Raw genomic sequence first — 18,228 nt, 5'->3', positions numbered from 1 at the left:
CTCCCTGCCTCTTGTAGCCAAGGTCAGCCTTCTAAAGTTATCCTGTTCCATCTCGCGGAGAATAATATTCTGCTGAATCAAGTCTTCCGGACTATGAACCAACTCCTCGATCACTTTCAGCACCAGTATGATTTAGCGGGGATTGAAAGATCTGCAGATGGTGAGTTTGCTATGAGACGGATGTTGCATATGCCACGTTGGGAATGATCAAAAGCAACCAATCATGACCTTTATAGGTAAGTAACAAACAGAGCCCCAGCCCGGATTTCGAATTCATGATGGGGCCCTTGGACGAGGCCGGGTGTCGTACGTACAACTAGAGCCGCCTCCTGAAATGTCCTCCTCTGCCTCCACCTCGAGATATGCTTGTCAAGGAGGAGCTTGGCCGTAGCCTGGCTTGTTCCCCCACACGCAACATGCCGGCGCTGCATGAAAAGATGAATAACACTCACCTTGCCAGCATGAATACGAAAGACAGGGTGGTTGATACAAGCTGCTGAGAATCATTGGACAGGACCAGTCGGAACTGTTCCACAGCTGAGAGAGTCCAAGTAGGTAAAGGCTGAAGCGGGCGACTGGTCAACCAAGACTTTGGCCATTGAATCAGGTTGTTGTTCTCGACCAAGCATCATCGTCACACCTACGGGAGGCCGCATCATGCCCGTCACAGAAATCTTGCCACCAGATTACAAGACGGACTATGGCAGAGGAGAGGCATCCTGACATGACAAGAAGCTATCGCATGATCTGGATCCATGTATGCCTTCTGGTCATTGCCAATTCTGTTGCAACCCTGTGTGGAGTGGCTGCGTGTTTCTGGAGATACTACTCTGCTTGATCCCTGGCTTTTTCTATTCTCCGAACTCTTCTCATTGCTCGTCCTGGTTTTGATCAATCGTTTTGTCAACACCGCCAGCCTGATTGCTATGATCTGGTCGCTTGGTGTTTTGTGCTGGACCACAACGCCTCCGACTTGCCTTGATTTCAACTTTCTCTGCAAGTAAAGGCAGCTTTCTGTCACCATGGTCAGCCATTACCGCTCCTTGTTTTGTCCACAGCACTGATTCTGCTAGCTCTCGGCGAGACACTTTTATGGCTCCAACATTGAATTTCTCCGACGTAATGAACGAGGTGGCAATTATATGCCATTAAGTCAGGGCACACACTTTCACGAGCAGTATGAAACGAATGCTCACCTTCGGGAACGAACCACTCCATCCTCTGAGCCGGACTCCAGAGGCACGCCCACCCCTAGGAAAAGAGTCCCTGTTGCAGTACGTCTGAGTCTTACCACATTCTGGCCAAGTTCCCCTTCGGTCCACTAACGGCTCAAGTGCGAGAGGTGCCGCAAGCGGAAGATCAAATGCAGTGGCAATGAGGGCGAAAGCGGGAGCTGTGTGAACTGCAAGAATGCTGGCCAATCCGAACAATGCAAGTTCATGAGAGTAGGTGTCCAAACTGGCTCCAGGCTTTCTGTTCGCACATTGACCTGATAGGTACAATCTTACGAAGCAGCCGCGCTTCACCTACGAACATGGCCAGCACAGCAACAGCAGCATCATCATCGTTACTCCCCTTATTCGCACCCATTGCGCTATACACCAGTTCCGGCGGCGCGATACAGTCCCTCAAACTCTATGCCCTTTCCCAGTGTCAATAGCCCAGTGGATTATGGTGGATATGGTGCGTCTAGTCCGAATGTCGAGTGGTCGAGAGCACCTTACGTGAATCAATATGCTCCATTCGGCGAGGAGGACGATAACAATCTCTACTCGACCCAGCCGCCACCTTACATCCTGCCAAATACTGATCCTATGACCATCAGTGCTAGCAGCGCCTGCTATGCCAACAGTTATGTTGTTCGCCAACAGTCAGGCTCCCTGTGGCCCGACACCCAGCAATCCCTTTCCCAACAGGCCTCTCAAATGTCAAACCAGACATACGCAGTGCCCAGCGACGCTTCACAGTCTCCTTTACAAGCCTTAGGTATCACTTCCAATCGCACGGCTGAGAGAACCTTGCCTGCACCAACTGTCCGAGCTTCGGCGTATATGCCTGCCCCAGTTACAAACATAGACGCAAGCCTTCTCACGAGCTCAACCGATCGACAATCCACTTCCTGGAGTCATGATACTTCGACAACACCACCCCTCTTATCGAGCCAGCTGGAAACCGCCAATGGCCAGGATCATGTGAGCGAGAGAAGAAGTGCAGCATACAGATTGCAAGAATTGGCATATGGCCACATTCCCATGTGTGACAATATGTCCGCCACTGGCCTGCAAAGCCACACCCCAGGAACTCTCCATGAAGAGACTAACCCATCGGTGGAACCCCCATCTCAAGGTTCATCGCAAACATGCCGGCGAACATTTTCACACGACAGCCCGAGATCGGGGACAGACAATGCGACTGCGAGCTATGGTTACACCAATGGGCTAGCAGGTCGCAATTTGCAGATGAGGAGCTCTTCAGGTCATCTCTCAAACGGGGTGCTGTACTGTCGTACACAACCACCCGTGTCACGACGAGAATCGGCGCCGGGCGATTGCAGCCCTGGTACTGTCACCAGTGTTGATTGCTCCAACTGCCCTACCGAGTCTGCGAGATCCTCAGTTACATCTATCAGCAACTCTTCTTCTGGATTCTAGATCATTTTCGATCACAACCCTGCATTATCTGTCACCCTTTTTCTCTCCTATTCTTGTTTCTTCAGAGGTTACAGTCTGAAACCCTATACCGCGTGTGTCGCATGGCAAGCTTTTCAGGCCCTCCTTCGAGCTTCCTCGTATCGCATTGTATCACCATTACCATTCATCTCAGGCTGGCACTGTCTTGGTTGGCGCTTTCATGTTAAAGGGGCGTTCCAAAAGCTAAAAGTTCATGCAGAGGATCATTATTTTGTATCAGCAGCGGGATCACAGACTGGCAGATTTCGGGCTGGTTGGATGATGTCTGTTCAGGAAATCCGTGTGCCGCGTGACGGGACGATGACTTGGCAAAGATAAGTCGAATGTCGTCTACTGGAAAGGAGGCACTTTGATCGAGCCCGGAACAGGCTCACGGCCATGGGCGGCGACTTTCACTGAGACATGCAAGGAGGAGCCGGGTCATTGCAAACGGGAGTGGCCTAGGCCACTTGGTATCGATAGCATCAACGCATTCAAAAGACTGGCAGCTGGGAGGAATAGTATTGGCAAGTAGAGGAGGATATTATTGAGATTTCAGTGTCGGTGACTGACACAGCACAAGCGATAGTGGGCGATAATTGAGCGTGTCGACAAGGCATGATTGTTTGAACAACGAAAATTCCATGAAGAAGGGCTGAATGACTCTTCAGTGCCACCTTGGTAGCCTAAAGTCAGGTGTTGTTTGCGCACCGCTGTCCTCGGTGCTGCAATCGCGTCATTATGGCCGGCACGATTTGGAAGAAAACAAGACAAACCCCATGTGGACGAATTTTACAAATACCTTGTGGATTTCACGTGAGCAATGCACCAGGGTGTCCATGCATCAATCTAGGGCTAACGCCTAGAATGTTCTGACAAGTTGGCCTTGAAGGTGTGGAAGCCCAAAGTGGATGGAACGCAATTGATGAATTGATTGATTGATTGATGGTTTGGTTGGATTGAGTCAAGAACCAAGGCCATTTATTTTGGCTGGTATCTCAACTCCCACCGCTACCTGCATCGAGCAAAACCCGACGGCAGCTCAGCATCTGTTTCTCTGTTTGGTGGTAAAGTCTGCTTGCATCCACCAGTTCCTTTGTAAACCACCACACATGCACAGGGTTTGCTTTGAGGAATGGGATGGGTTGAGGTTTTTTTGAGCGGGGTCCAGAGCACTTCGTTCGCATCCATGAACTCAACCAATCCAGACCCACGCTTTGAACATCGAAGAAGTCGTTTTCCTTTCCCCTAAGCTCTCTCCCACTCTCACATCTCACCACATGAGCACCCATGCTCCACCATTCGCACCACCGTACACCCCATTCTGTCAACCTCGTCACACCGTCATCATCCTCGCGCTTATTTCTTCTTGTCCTTGCTGGCACCCTTGGTCTTGGCGGTACCTCGGAACTCCTTGGAGCGGTTCTTCCTCTGTTTGCGCTGTTGTCTGCTGGCCTTTTCGATCTTGGAGGCCTGGCCCACTCGGACCAGTCGGTAGTGGGGTTCGAATTTCTTAAGAGCCTCGACACTGTCGTAGATGAGGGCGAAACCGGTGGATTTGCCGCCGCCGTAGTGTGTGCGCAGACCGAAGACGTTGATCTGGTCTTTGTTGGATTTGTACACCTCGGCCAGCTTAGCCCGCAGGTCGTCCTTGGACACGTTGGGTCGGTTGGGGTGCAGAATGTCACTGTATGGCCAAAAACAAGGGCATCTGGTTAGTCTTGAGTTTTTCCCACTCGTTTTCAAATAGGTACAATCGTAGCTCCAATGAATCAGGGAAGGTGTGAGAAAGGGATCATTCTTACACGACGAATTGCTTGCGCGCCAACAATCGGTTGGTGATGAACTTTCGAGTTCGGATCGTCACTGCGGAGTCGGCCATGATTGCTGTCGAGTTGTCTTGCCCGTGCAACGGAAACTCGCAATCTGGATAACGAAAAGAGGTGGCTGTTGAGGGATGGAGGAAGGGGGGTTGACTGCGCCTGGGATTTCGAGATGTGGTGGTGAGGGTCTTACTGCGTCTAAAAATTGTGAACGTGGCCTTGGCAAAGGAAATCTTGGCATTGATGTGACACTAGTCCCATTATGGAATGGTCAATATATGAGATGCCCGCAACAACTTTTCTTTGGTTGCCCCCCAGACTTTGCTCATTCATCATACTCGCCCTCTGCGTTGTCAACACCTCGAGATAATCCAAAATACACATCATATTGATGTGAGGATTGTTAACATGGATATTGCCCGCGCAGAGTTGGAACCTGTGGTGGTCAAATTCTATCGCCAATACATGCAGCAAATCAACGATTTGACATATCCTCCTGGACCGCTTTTGCTCAAACAAGATGTCCAGGACTGTCTATACCGATATTTCTTTGATTCAAGCAGGAACCCATTCCTACCTCCTGCCCGTTACCAGAGTAGGATCCTCAAGCATGTGATCCAAGAGATTGAAAAGTCATGCAAGGATTTAGATGAAGATGTAGGCTTGCTCTGGCTTGTGCCGTGGAACACCCACCTATCCCACCACATTCTAAACTGACGTGTCTTGTTGCCAATCACTTTCAAAGTGCGCTCCACTAACTTCTAACCTGCTCACAGCAAGTGTCAGATCTTCTGATGGAGCATATGGCCCACCTGACCACAGTTCCTCAACAACATCCCTTAGAGGAAGCTCAGCAAACACATGTCCACACGTATTTTCCACCCCTTCCTCCGGATCAACAAGGACTACAGCCAATCCTCATCAAAGAGGCGCAAAATCTTCTTTCCAAGGGTAACAATGTCGGCCTTCGCACGTGGGAAGCAGCCTTACATCTCGCCTGGTACTTGTTGACGCAAAGGCCAGAGCTGGTACGTGGTCATAATGTTGTTGAACTCGGTGCAGGTACTGGATTCTTGTCCCTTCTCTGTGCTGGCCACCTCGGTGCATCTCATGTGCTTGCCACCGATGGTCTAGGCCATGTTTGCGAAAGCCTCCAGTACAATGTCGATTTAAATGTCAAGAACAACACCTTGTATGGCAATCAACCACCTGAGGTTGCTCAGCTCGATTGGACTGAGCAATCGGAGCTCGATGAGATTCTACAGACGGCCCAGACCAAGTCTATGAAGTATGATTTGGTCATTGGGGCAGACATCACTTATCATCCCGAGATTTTGCGACCTCTCGCACAAGTTCTCAGGGCACTAAACGATGCCTTTCCAGGAGTCCACATCCTCATCTCGTCTACCATCCGCAACTTTACCACCTTTTCACAATTCATCGACATCTGTCGCCAAGAGTTTGCGTTCACGGTGATTGAGGTGCAATGCCCCATTCCCGAAGGGCTACTCTACTCTGGCTTCTTCCACTCGGTAGCGACAGAAATCAAAATCATCTCACTGAGCAGATGATTGCGACTCGAACTACTAGGTTACTATACCACATGTTCATAACAGTGTGAACAAAGGCCTACAAAGGACGAGATCCATAAGACTTGATCAGGATTCAACTGGCTAGGTCACTTGATCCCACCACTAGAAAAGGCGACCCACAACCCGGATTACACCTTAACTAGCCCCACGTGACATTCAACCAGCCGATAAGCACTACAATCGCAAAGACACCAGCATCAAATCTCATTCATCTGTCCTAAAGCTTAGCTGGATCGTCGTCGCTTACGACATCCGGGCTCCCCTCAAGGAAGACTTTAATATTACCACTAGCACACAGTGCGTCTTTGGTATGAATTGTCTTTCACCGGCAGATGTATAGAACCATCTGGTCAAAAATACACTCTGTACAGATGATCCCCCTATCACTATCGGACGCAAGCAAGCAAGCGTGTCCAAGCATTACGAACTTGTCGCCGTGCCTGGTGCCTTCCCATTTCCACTCCCACCCCCGCCATCACCATTTAAATGGGGCTTTTGTGACGTTTCGGTCTTACAAGCTCCTGAAACGCACTTGGGAGTATCTTTCGGAATGAGCGTGTCTTGATGATATGGGTCATCCCTTGACTTATCGCATCGCTTCTTGTACATTCGAACCGGTGGGCAGTCGCATGCAAAGTTGATGACGTAAAGTTCGCACATTTTGCAATACTTTTGGTCGCCTTCCTTTCTTGTATGGGAAATGAAGATGGGTTTTGAGTTGGGTTTCTTTATATTTTCAGGATCGAGGTTCTCGGGTTGTGGCAGATGATAAAGGAGACAACTTCCAACAGATTTATATAGCCTAGTTCAACGTGGCCAGAACATTCTGACTTGCCTGCGTTTGTGAGTGTGTGTGTGAGCATGAGCCGGCTAGAAACACCGGAGCAAAGTGTCACCTTCAACTCCGGTTGCACACGGTCAATTAGATTGCACAAGGTGCGCACAATCAGGCGCTCCTGTGAGTCTAGATACCAAGTCATCGATCAATGGGGACATCAATGACTCTGGCTGTCATCGAGGCCTTGGGTCATATTTTGTACACACGTACAGTATGTATGGCAGACGGGATGATACCTTTATATTCGCGATGATTGGTTAAATGCCACGTGGAATATAAAATTGGGCCGTTGAATATGGGATAGGGAATTCCAACTCCGGCGTTACTATATATACAGCCGGGGACGCCGTTCATCAGTCCCGACTTTAATTCAATAGCAAATTGGCCAACTCAGGACCGTTAATTCCTTTCGGGTAAAAAATAGAATCAGTCAACTGTCGTTGGTGTCATCCACTGCAATTAGGATTGAATGTCACAAAATGTTGCTGGAACTGCGTAACCTGACACAATACTCCGCTGAAATTATATCTTTTTGTCAATGACATTTCCGAGAACCTTTCCCGTTTGTGGGTGGCAACGATTCATTTCACGACCCTCAAGTGACCCTGACAAATTCTGACATGAGCCAACGGTGAAACTACGCTATCTGGACTGTCATGCTCCGTTTTCCCTCGTGCAGAAACGATGAGTGTTCTTCTGGAAACATCACTGGGAGAGATCGTGATTGATCTTCTGGTTGACAGCGCGCCCAAATGTTGTGAGAAGTAAGTTCTACCCACCCACGGACACAGGTTTGCATGCAATGGACAATCGGCTGATATAAGGTGTACAGTTTTCTCAAACTCTGCAAGATCAAGTACTACAATTTCTCGCCAGTGCACAGTGTTCAGAAAGGGTTTTCATTTCAGACAGGTGACCCACTAGGCCCGGATGCCCCAGACAGTGATGGCGGTAGTTCGATATGGGGCTTGCTCTCTGGGCCGGCGAAGAAAAGCTTTGTCGCAGAAATCGATCCCAAACGCAAGCATGAGGAACGTGGCACTGTGAGCATGGCGACGGTCCCTTCGTCTAACGACCCCGACCAACGGCTTGCTGGGAGCCAGTTCATCATTACCCTCGGCGACAACATTGACTACCTCGATGGCAAAGCTGCCCCGTTTGGAATGGTGGTGGAAGGTTTCGACACTCTAGAGAAGATCAACGACGCTTTCACGAATTCAAATGGCAGGCCATTGAAGGACATCCGAATAAAACACACTATCATCCTGGAGGATCCCTACGATGACCCTCCCGGGCTTGTGGAGCCAGACTCTAGTCCTGCTCCTACAAAGGCGCAATTGGCAACTGTCATGATCGCAGATGATGAGGAACTTGCCGAGGAGGTGGATGAGGCTGCGATGGAAAAGTTACGACGAGAGCGCGAAGCCCGGGCTCAAGCATTGACCCTAGAAATGGTCGGCGATCTCCCCTTTGCAGAAGTCAAACCTCCAGAAAATGTGCTGTTTGTCTGCAAGCTGAACCCGGTCACCCACGACGAAGATTTGGAACTGATTTTCAGCCGTTTTGGAAAGATCTTGTCTTGCGAGGTCATCAGGGACAAACGAACGGGTGACAGTCTGCAGTACGCATTCATCGAGTTTGAGAATCAAAAGGATTGCGAGCAAGCGTACTTCAAGATGCAAGGAGTCCTCATTGATGACCATCGAATTCACGTCGATTTCTCACAGAGTGTTTCTAAGCTGTCTGATACCTGGAGAGACGCGACGAATTCAAAGCGGGCGAGACACGTGGGTGGCTTTGGAGGGATTGCCAGTTTAGAAAAGAAGAGCCATTACCGAGAGGAGGACGAGCGGTCAGGTGGTGGACGTGGTTACCGAATGGTGTTTGACAAGAGAGATATGAAGCGAGGTCCAGATTCACGGCCAGAGTCGACAGATGACAGACGGAGGAGTCGAAGCCGTAGCCCTCGATACGACAAGCGCTCTCACCATCGAGATGGTGATCGAAGGGACCGGGACAGAGACCGCAATTGGGATAGGGATAAGGGCAGGGACAGGGACAGGGACAGGGACCGCTACCGAGAATCAGATAGGAGAGGCGACCGCCGGGCGGATCGAGACAGAGATCACTATCGTCGTCAAGATCGCTAATGATCTACCACGGTCAGGGCCGATTTGTTACGAGTTCCACATGTGTATTTCTACTGCAATGAATAGCCAGAGTCAAAAGGTCACTGGGCTGAGACCATTGTGAACATCAACTTTCCCATTTGGCTAAGAGCCTTATGTGAGTCTCTGCCGCAGCCCTGAACAGGGAGGTTCCCATGACCTATTGTCGTTCGTCTCGTCATAGCTCCTTTAAAGACCTGTACACATATAGTTGACCTAACAGCCACAATTTGAACGCCACAATGACAGGCTGTGGAACTAGTCTACATTCGGCGATATATCAAGCCGTCATTTCAAACCCAGCCCGCCAATGAAACGCGGTCCTACGTCACAGCGAGGCTGAGATGTTTCAACACGAGAAGCAAGCGAGAAGCGTGCCGTCGTCCTCACTCCTCAGCCCGCAGCCCGCATCCCTACTGTCTCACCGCGCTAGGGAACAAGAATCACTCAGCTGCTGATGCCACCAATTGCTGTTCGTTAAACGGGGGCCGACTGCAGATTCCTGATGAAAGAGTCCTAGGGACTGTACCATCTTGTTTCTTTTCTTTGTTCCTCCTTCATTCCAACCTCCCACCTGTCCACCTGCCATATACTACCTTCGAAAGATCCCCCTCTCCCCTCCCCTCCTCACTACACCCACTGCACACCGACATAGACAGGCAATCATAAACCAAGATGGCTGGCGTGGTGAAGAATTTACTAGAGACCCTCCATATTACCTCCTCAGACAAAGAAGCCCCACCTCGAGAGCCAACTGCCGACGAGGTCAAAGAACTGCGAGAAAAGTATGAGAAGGCAGGACAGGAACATGTTTTTGCATTCTATGATGAGCTCGACATCTCTGGCAAGGCATTCCTCTTTGACCAACTATCCACCTTTGACCCTGACCGAATCAACACTCTGGCTGACAAGGCCCTGAAACCTACAAAATCATCCGAAGAACCACCCTCCCTTGAACCTCTGCCAGACTCTGCAACTGCTTCCCTACTCGACGCTCCTCAAGATAAGAAGGATGAGTGGTACAAGTCCGGTCTTGGCCACATCTCTGAGAACAAGGTTGCTGTTGTGTTGATGGCGGGTGGTCAAGGAACCCGACTCGGCAGTTCTGATCCCAAGGGATGCTTCGACATTGGTCTACCAAGCAAGAAGTCATTGTTTCAGGTCCAGGCCGAGAGAATCAAGAAAGTACAAGAGTTGGCGGCAAAGCATGCCGGATTAGAATCCGCGAAAGAGCCCATTGTGCCCTGGTATGTCATGACAAGTGGTCCAACCAGAAAGCCTACAGAAAAATTCTTTCAAGACAACGAATATTTTGGTCTGGAGAAAGAAAATGTCATCATCTTTGAACAAGGTGTGCTCCCTTGCATCTCCAATGATGGGAAGATTCTCCTTGAGAGCAAGTCCAAGGTTGCCGTGGCCCCTGATGGCAACGGCGGTATCTATCAAGCGCTCTTGACCTCTGGGGTTCGTGGAGACATGGAGAAGCGTGGAATCGAGCACATCCACGCCTACTGTGTCGACAATTGCTTGGTCAAGGTCGCTGATCCTGTCTTCATTGGATTTTCTTCCTCAAAGAAAGCTGACATTGCCACCAAAGTGGTGCGGAAGAGAGCTGCGAATGAGTCTGTTGGATTGATTGTGCAAAAGAACGGCAAACCTGATGTGGTTGAATATTCCGAGATCGACAAGGAGACAGCCGAGGCCAAAGACGGTTCCGACCTTCTCAAGTTCCGCGCCGCTAACATTGTCAACCACTACTACTCATTCAAGTTCTTACAGAGCATTGAAGAATGGGCGGACAAGCTCCCACATCACGTTGCTAGAAAGAAGATTCCTTATGTCGACCCCGAAAATGGCGAGACGATCAAGCCTGAGAAACCAAACGGTATCAAACTGGAACAATTCGTCTTTGATGTCTTCCCGTTCCTTTCCCTGGATGAATTCGCTTGCCTCGAGGTAGACCGCAAGGAGGAGTTCTCACCATTGAAAAATGCTCGTGGCACCGGCGAAGACGACCCAGACACCAGCAAGCAGGACATAATGGAGCAAGGTGCACGCTGGTTGAAGGAAGCTGGAGCTGTGGTTGTCTCAGAAGGAAGTGCAACCGGTGTGGAAGTTTCGCCTCTCATCAGCTACGTAAGGTTTGCTCAAATTTCTGATCCCCTACAGATTATGCTAACTGTTTCCCAGGGAGGAGAAGGATTGGGCTATCTCAACGAACGAGAGATTCGAGCCCCTGCTGTCATTGAGAAGACCAAAGATGAGAAATGATATGATTATGATACTGTTGTATGGCATGACGCGTCGTTTGAACAGAGACACAGATTTATAGCGAAACAGAGACAATTTTTGGCCCATAGGGATACCCAACGATGCCTACCTAGTGTGTTTAGAAGCTCTCTGCAGGGTCAATCCAACCCCTAGCCTAAGTCTGCTTGATTGGAAATGCACCCAAGGGAAGTTGAAGATACTATCCCGTGATATTTCTAGTCTATATTTGGCCATAGCGCCTGTATCATGCTTGGTGGCTCAAGTAATGTCAAAACTACACTCACCCCAGCAAGCTTGGATGTGTTTATGGCATTAGTATGCAGTTCTCCCAGCCAGAACTGTCTTCACGATGCCCTTGTCAGCCAAGGCTTTAATGAGCGCAAAAAGCATACCATCACAGCCTGGACGAGCGAGGAGATTGATGTTGACAGGCAAATACTCTGTTTGCTGGCTGATGGGGCTCTCATACTCGACTTGTCCGATGGGGATACTGACTTCCGGGCCTCCCGTGATTGGCGACAGGAACACTGGGTTCAAGAAGAACTCCTGTAGTCTTTCTAGAATCATTGGGCCCGCCCCCGGCGTCTCGTTGAGATAGTCCTCTCGATAGTTTGGTAAACCGCTTGCTCCTGTTTCCAGAATCATGATTCCATCAGAGCAAGATTCAACTGACTCTTGAAAAAAATTGCCGTTCAAAAGGTCTGCTAGCTCTTGCTTGCCCTGCAGCATGGCGCTGTAAGCGTCTTCGCCGATCGAAGGGCCAATGCTATACCAGGATCGGGTTTCGTTGTCCAATGGTGGATATCCTCGGTCTGGGTACAAGGCTTCCCATCCCTCGATCAGCGCTTCACCGATGCCATGATACGAATCGTAGGCTACGCTCGTCTGAAATAGGCCAAGAATTGATGCAGAGCTATTTGCGACTGGGAGGTCGGATTCAGTTAGAATTGCTGTGACGTTGACATCACTCCTAACCATTCCAAACTCTCGGCTCACAGCGTTGAGGAAATCGTCGTATATTCTCTGCGCATCAGGATTTCGAAGTGGCCAGTAGTCGACGGGGTAGAGGAGCTTCTGCGGGAATGATGCGAAAGTCTCGTTGAAAGGAGCCTCCCCTTGGTCATACCTACAAGAACTGTAAGTGGACACCCGTCGATGCGACGGAATGATATACGTACCAGAGAGGACCCATTGTCGAAAATAGGTGGGGGTCTCGGGTGAAGAACCCAGCTGTGTCGAATGGTAGCCCGAGGGGCAGTATATTCGACATATCTTGCGCGCCCCACGATGGTCTTACACCGTAAGTACCTCCTAAGGATGCTGGAATGCGAACACTTCCACTGGTATCACTACCTATAGTAATATCAAGCCAGCTGTACCCTGCGATCGCTGCGCCGCTTCCTGCAGACGAAACTCCAGTTGCAAGTTGGCCGTCTCCACGAGGATTAAAAGGGTATTGATCATCGTTCCAATGCCGTGGTGGGATGCCAAAGGCAAATTGACTGGTTTTGGTGACGCCCTACAACAAAGGATTAGATTCGGTCGCACTATGAATTGATGAACGAAGAGTGGTTTCTTACAACAAGCACAGCTCCCAATTCGATGAGTTGGGCAATAGCCGTGGCCGTATTATTGCGCTCGGGGTATACTGCAGCATGAGCCTTTGAGCCACCAGTAATTGCGATACCGTCAATGGCATAGAGATCTTTGACTGCGACCCGCAGTCCTGCGAGTGGTCGAGGATCATCGATGCTGTAGAGTCGTGAGGGCACCGGCACAAGAAGGTTTCGATATCTTCCATTGTAGAGTGAAACAGAACTATAAGTGCCGGAATGTTGCGCAGGCGCTATAGCTTGAGTAAAGGCCTGTAAATTGTCGTCATAGAGTAGATATGCTCGTCTTGCATGGATACAACCATCACTTAGCGTAGAGAAATAAGGGCCCGTTTCCAGGTTCGTATCTGTGGAAGGCAGCAAGGTGAACAGCTCTAGCGTTGAGTTCGTGATCAAAATATCTGTTGGTACTGATAAATACTTGACGCCTTGTTCTGCGAACCAGTCCATGGCGGAACTTTCAACTTGGCTGCCAGGAAGAGCTTGTAAGATGATCATTTCAAGAAACCTCGGCGACCATACATCGTCAAGTGCTTCATATTGCCTCACCAGTCGTGAAAGGAGGTCATAAGTTATGTTGTGCTCTTGAGGCCGCATGATGGTACTTGCAAGCCATTCCGTTTCGGTGAGGGATGTATCGCTGGATGGTGTTTGACATATAGTCGCAACGATAGGAGTTGCCACGTAGGACGTGAAATTGTTTAGCGCAGGTGAAAGGCTTGAGGCTGCAATCACTGGTACTGAAGAAGACCCCCATGTTATGTCGCACAATGCGAGGAAAGCGAGGAGAATCAGGGGATGCATGGCTACCATGGCTGCAGCAAGTATATTCTCTATACCATTGGAAACTGTAAACAGACAGGGATCATGAATTGCTGATTCTGGCAAGATCGCCCCGTCTATGTATAGTTTTTCTTAACCCCGAGCATCCGAAATCGATCCTGTATACTCAAGATCATAATTCTTGGAAATACGCTTGACTTGGACCTTTTGATTCCTTCGTGCTATTGCTCTTCTACTCTTGTTACCTCTTCTCATCCATATACCAAATGTCAACCTTGGTATATTGAGGCATAGTGTATCGCCGTCAATGCAAGTTGCTGACACCACTAAATAAGCTCATAGTTGATAGAGTTCGGATGTTAATTGATATGACAAGGCCATTGGCTCGTTTGTGAGTGCACTGGCTTCTAGAAAGATAAGGGGACTCCACAGTTCGCTAAAGTCCATAGTCTAATATACATAATTCCGATATTCATTATATGCCAAGGTCATCAGCCCGGTTATGAGAGCACAACAGCTTCAAATCTAGAGATAGCAAAACTACTTCAGCTGACGCAGTGATCCAAGCCAAGATCCAGATGACCCATCCTCCTGACAAGCCCATGCGTAACAAGACTTTACTAAAACTTACTGCAATCTAATCGCAAGGATTTGTTTCTACGCTTCATGGTAGGGTAGAACTGGTGGTCCAGGCGATCTTGGTCTATCAAAGTTACTATCCTGGAAGCATGTAGCTTTCCAGACTCGATTCCGAGATCTTCCGTGTTCAAGTAATTGCCATTGTTGGTTCTTTGCCAGGGGTTCCTGTTTAAGACATTAGTCGTGTGGAATGTGTAAAAATGAGAGTTGTCATTCTAGAGTTGAGAAATGTATACACTTGCTCCTCTAAATGGACGAGTCTCGAAAGGCGAGTGTACAGTCTTGATCAGCGGAGGTCGAATCCGGCCATGGCATATCCACCATTGTGTGGAGAAAAGGTCCTCCCGAGACTCATGAATTGCAGAAGCTAGTAGGTTACAGAATGACGGTAAGAGATTCTGCGATAATCAAACTGAATGTTTTATCTGCCCATAAAGATAGACCGCGTCAAAGTTTGTCAATCGACTTTGAAGTTCATGATCAAGAAAACCTCGGAGTTGATTCTACGGTCAGCTGGTTTCTCTCTTGACATATTCTATAGTGTCCCAAGATTATGGACCATGAAATCAGATTTTCATGAGAAGTTTTCTTCAATTTAACATGTATACTGCTTTCTGAGTTGTCTGCCTAGGGGGTTGATGTGATGTCAAAATTCTCGAGAATACACATCTTAAATCAAGGGATTGTTGAACTTTGGCGGCAATTTTACTTGTAAAACATGTTATGATCGACCTGTATCATTCCGAGATGGCTGTAGCTTTCTATGAGACGTTCAATAAATGTTGTAGACATGAAATTGTATAATCAACCTATCTCAATAGGATGCAAAGTCTGACAGCACTATCGTTAGCATTTGACAAGATGCATGCTCTTTCTTGACCAGGAATATCTTCTCTCTTCATTGATCAACAGTCCTCTTTGAAAGGGCGTCACACCTTTTGCTGCCCCGTGTCTTTCATACACTCCCTTTGGGGGAATGAGTAAAAAGCGGACACTGTTGCATCCTGTCTCGGCAAGTGCAGAAAACCCTCTCTGCAGGATCGAGAGCCTTCTGCTCATGTGGACAATTGATGAACTTTACCAGCATACCTATGTGCAGAGAAGATACATATCTGCGCCCCTGCACTGGCCTAAGTCTACTTTAAGTAATCTGTCTTAGTGGAGTTATGGCCTTAGTAGAGTCCGAGGCTGAAGATATTATCACGTGATAATACTAGTCTTCATTGAACCATAGCGCCTGGATCACTTCTTGGCGTCACTTTCCTCGCTCGTTCCGCTTTTCACTTGCGCCCACCTCAACTTTAAGTCTCCTGCTTTTCTTCGTCTACAGGTTGTGGTTGAACAGGTCGCAATAGTCTCAAGGTGGCTGAGTTGTCGTTGGATAGGTTGCGTGGGAAGTTGTGACAAACGTGAGTATGCCATTTTTCCTCATCAACTCCCCCTGGACTGTTCATCCCCTGCGCTTTGCCATACCCCTCAATCACTCTGGTAATCTGACCTCTCCTTGATATGCCTGCGGGTAGCCGCATCTGCAATGATGAACCCCTAGTCGGCTGACTTTGAGATACAGGCAAGGGAATATCGGGATATTTGAGACGAGACACATTCGAGAAGGTACGAATTCACCTCAGGTCATTTCCTTATCATCGAAACGAGAAAATCAATCATCATCTGTTCCCATCAATGGCATCTCCGTTTCACTTCCTCCACATCATACAACCCTACTTCCTCCCCACACATGCCGCATTCAAGAATAAACATCTAACATGGGTGCTTACACAGGGAAAGGGATCGCTTTTGACGAACTCCGCCAAGATGTCGTCTCTGTCGCGTCGAGCATGCTACAAGTGTGGAAATGTTGGCCACTATGCCGAAGTCTGCACATCGTCTGAGAGACTGTGCTACAATTGCAAGCAGCCGGGTCACGAATCCAACCAGTGTCCCATGCCACGTACCACTGAAAGTGTGTTCTAACCTCGTTTGTCTTTATGGGGATTTTTTTCTGACTTGTATCATCTAGCCAAACAGTGCTATCACTGCCAGGGCCTAGGCCACGTCCAAGCCGACTGCCCAACCTTGCGGATTAGTGGTGGCCCGGCCGGCGGCCGCTGTTATTCATGTGGACAAATTGGCCACCTCGCTCGAAATTGCCCAACCCCTGGGGCTGGTGGGATGGCCATGCGCGGTGGGCGGGGAGGTTTTGGCAACAGCTTCCGTGGCGGTTTCAATGTCACCAATAATCGAGCTGCCACATGTTACAAATGTGGTGGGCCCAACCATTTTGCCCGCGATTGCCAAGCTCAGGCCATGAAATGCTACGCCTGTGGCAAACTGGTGAGTTGAATTGTGCAAGAGACGTGATCTTTAATGGCTAACCCTGTTCTAGGGCCATATCTCTAGAGATTGCACTGCCCCCAACGGTGGTCCTCTCAATGCTGCGGGTAAAACTTGCTACAAGTGTGGACAGCCCGGTCACATCAGCAAGGATTGCACTTCAGCAGAAACCAATGGTTCGGCTGGTGTTGTGCCAAATGGAACCTCTGCTGATGTCTTAGCAGCTGCGCCTGCGGCCGATCCTCAGGACATTGCTGCCGGCGCCGCGCCTACGGCCGCGGTTGCGTAAGCTTTCATCACCGGCGACATTGCACGTTGGTTTTCTCAGCCTTCCCAGCAGGACGACTGATGCATCTCCTTTCACGCAAGCTACGACCAGTGCAATGCAAATTATCTTTCCTGGTGTTTTCGTTGACTTTATTACACAAAATTGTCTCCTCATGGAATTCTCTTGTTTCTTTATCACTTTTACGATACCACTCTCAACATCTTTACTTTTCTGCCTCTTTGCCCATCACCATTACCCCCACGACTTTCTACTACCTCCACCACCCTACAAACCTAATCGAAACTTTGACGGAGGGGAGCTTGAGAGAGTTCGGTCTCTCATGGCTACCCCAAACTAAGCAAGGCTGAAGGAATTTGAAAGGCACGGATTACGAAACTGTTCTGGCACGACTCTCTTGGAAACTTCTTTTGCTTCTGCAACAGAAGCTCGAATATTGGCGACCATATTTCATATGCCACTTGCCAACAGCTCGGCATCTCACGATGTCAGAATATTTCTCGTCATGTGCTCTATGCACGTCATCAGAACCAGGGGGTTTGAAGTTCTTCATCCTCTTGGGAGTGAGACCAGAAAATCAAATTCGGACTTGAAGTGGAGGCAGGAGAAATCAGACAGTGGATCAGAACGCAGCATACCCCATTTCACGAACGCATGAACCATGAGATCGAACTCTTGATGATCGACGGAGGGAGAAGCACAGTTGACGGTTGCAGTCAGGCAGGCGAGTGGAGGAGATAACCTTGGTTAGCAGTGACAAGCAAACCGAAAGCAGACATGTCGATAATCAGACCGGTCACTTTTGGTGTAGCGAATGGCATGAGATCTTGAATGACAGAATTGGACAACAGACCTTTTGGCGTGACGCAATCTCCATCAGTGCTCCCCGCATAGCAGGTGTATATCATGGTCGACGTAGATCAGCCCCGTGGCCAGTCCCTATAGCCTGGTCTGGTCGCATAAGACGCTACCTTGGTTCGTCTAGGATGGTGGTAGAAGAGGGTGTTCTTTGCAACCTCCTCCGATTGCACCAGATTTCCCCACTGATTAGACTGTCCCAATCGCGATTTATGTGGTCTCTTAGAGCCTGTGGTAGGTGGATACCTGAGACTGAGTCCTTGGTGCTCTGAGGACTTGCCTGAGTATGTTTGTTTATGTGCATTTGCTTCTATCTCCAGGTCCTTTGCTATCAATGTGCATTGTGACATTACC

General features: G+C 49.1%; 6 protein-coding genes across 9 annotated transcripts; 4 read left to right on the top strand and 2 right to left on the bottom strand.

The window, feature by feature from the left end:
* Positions 1-700: 700 nt before the first annotated feature.
* Positions 701-2,651, top strand: PV10_03363 (uncharacterized protein; the record flags this gene model as incomplete). The annotated part of the gene is made up of 4 exons (XM_016367803.1): positions 701-757; positions 1,074-1,274; positions 1,335-1,445; positions 1,497-2,651. 4 exons carry the CDS (start codon positions 701-703, stop codon positions 2,649-2,651), a joined length of 1,524 nt encoding a protein of 507 aa, XP_016227321.1.
* Positions 2,652-3,557: 906 nt separating this feature from the next.
* Positions 3,558-4,662, bottom strand: PV10_03362 (40S ribosomal protein S24-B). The gene is made up of 2 exons (XM_016367802.1): positions 4,475-4,662; positions 3,558-4,356 (listed from the first exon to the last, which is right to left on the bottom strand). The coding sequence occupies exons 1-2, from the start codon at positions 4,549-4,551 to the stop codon at positions 4,029-4,031; spliced, it is 405 nt and encodes a 134-aa protein (XP_016227320.1). The 5' UTR covers positions 4,552-4,662; the 3' UTR covers positions 3,558-4,028.
* A 2,838-nt stretch (positions 4,663-7,500) lies between these two features.
* Positions 7,501-9,183, top strand: PV10_03361 (peptidyl-prolyl cis-trans isomerase-like 4). The gene is made up of 2 exons (XM_016367801.1): positions 7,501-7,686; positions 7,755-9,183. Exons 1-2 carry the CDS (start codon positions 7,607-7,609, stop codon positions 9,070-9,072), a joined length of 1,398 nt encoding a protein of 465 aa, XP_016227319.1. The 5' UTR covers positions 7,501-7,606; the 3' UTR covers positions 9,073-9,183.
* Positions 9,184-9,448: 265 nt separating this feature from the next.
* On the top strand, positions 9,449-11,469 carry PV10_03360 (uncharacterized protein). The gene is made up of 2 exons (XM_016367800.1): positions 9,449-11,226; positions 11,281-11,469. The coding sequence occupies exons 1-2, from the start codon at positions 9,766-9,768 to the stop codon at positions 11,359-11,361; spliced, it is 1,542 nt and encodes a 513-aa protein (XP_016227318.1). The 5' UTR covers positions 9,449-9,765; the 3' UTR covers positions 11,362-11,469.
* A 204-nt stretch (positions 11,470-11,673) lies between these two features.
* On the bottom strand, positions 11,674-13,571 carry PV10_03359 (uncharacterized protein; the record flags this gene model as incomplete). Its single annotated transcript, XM_016367799.1, has 3 exons — positions 11,674-12,487; positions 12,540-12,880; positions 12,942-13,571. 3 exons carry the CDS (start codon positions 13,569-13,571, stop codon positions 11,674-11,676), a joined length of 1,785 nt encoding a protein of 594 aa, XP_016227317.1.
* A 2,136-nt stretch (positions 13,572-15,707) lies between these two features.
* On the top strand, positions 15,708-17,868 carry PV10_03358. Of its 4 annotated transcripts, XM_016367798.1 has the most exons (6): positions 15,708-15,805; positions 15,967-16,010; positions 16,179-16,359; positions 16,417-16,730; positions 16,783-16,906; positions 16,955-17,868. In XM_016367798.1, exons 3-6 carry the CDS (start codon positions 16,212-16,214, stop codon positions 17,017-17,019), a joined length of 651 nt encoding a protein of 216 aa, XP_016227316.1. In that variant the 5' UTR covers positions 15,708-15,805; positions 15,967-16,010; positions 16,179-16,211; the 3' UTR covers positions 17,020-17,868. The 4 variants fall into 4 exon arrangements, with proteins under 4 accessions (XP_016227316.1, XP_016227315.1, XP_016227313.1 ...); XM_016367797.1 differs by having other exon boundaries at positions 16,783-17,868; XM_016367795.1 differs by having other exon boundaries at positions 15,708-15,884; positions 16,783-17,868.
* The last annotated feature ends 360 nt before the right edge of the window (positions 17,869-18,228 follow it).

The sequence above is a fragment of the Exophiala mesophila genome (assembly GCF_000836275.1).
Source record: "Exophiala mesophila strain CBS 40295 unplaced genomic scaffold supercont1.2, whole genome shotgun sequence".
Lineage (NCBI taxonomy): Eukaryota > Fungi > Ascomycota > Eurotiomycetes > Chaetothyriales > Herpotrichiellaceae > Exophiala > Exophiala mesophila.
Note: the sequence above shows the minus strand (reverse complement) of the source record. Positions and strands in the feature narration are given on the sequence as shown.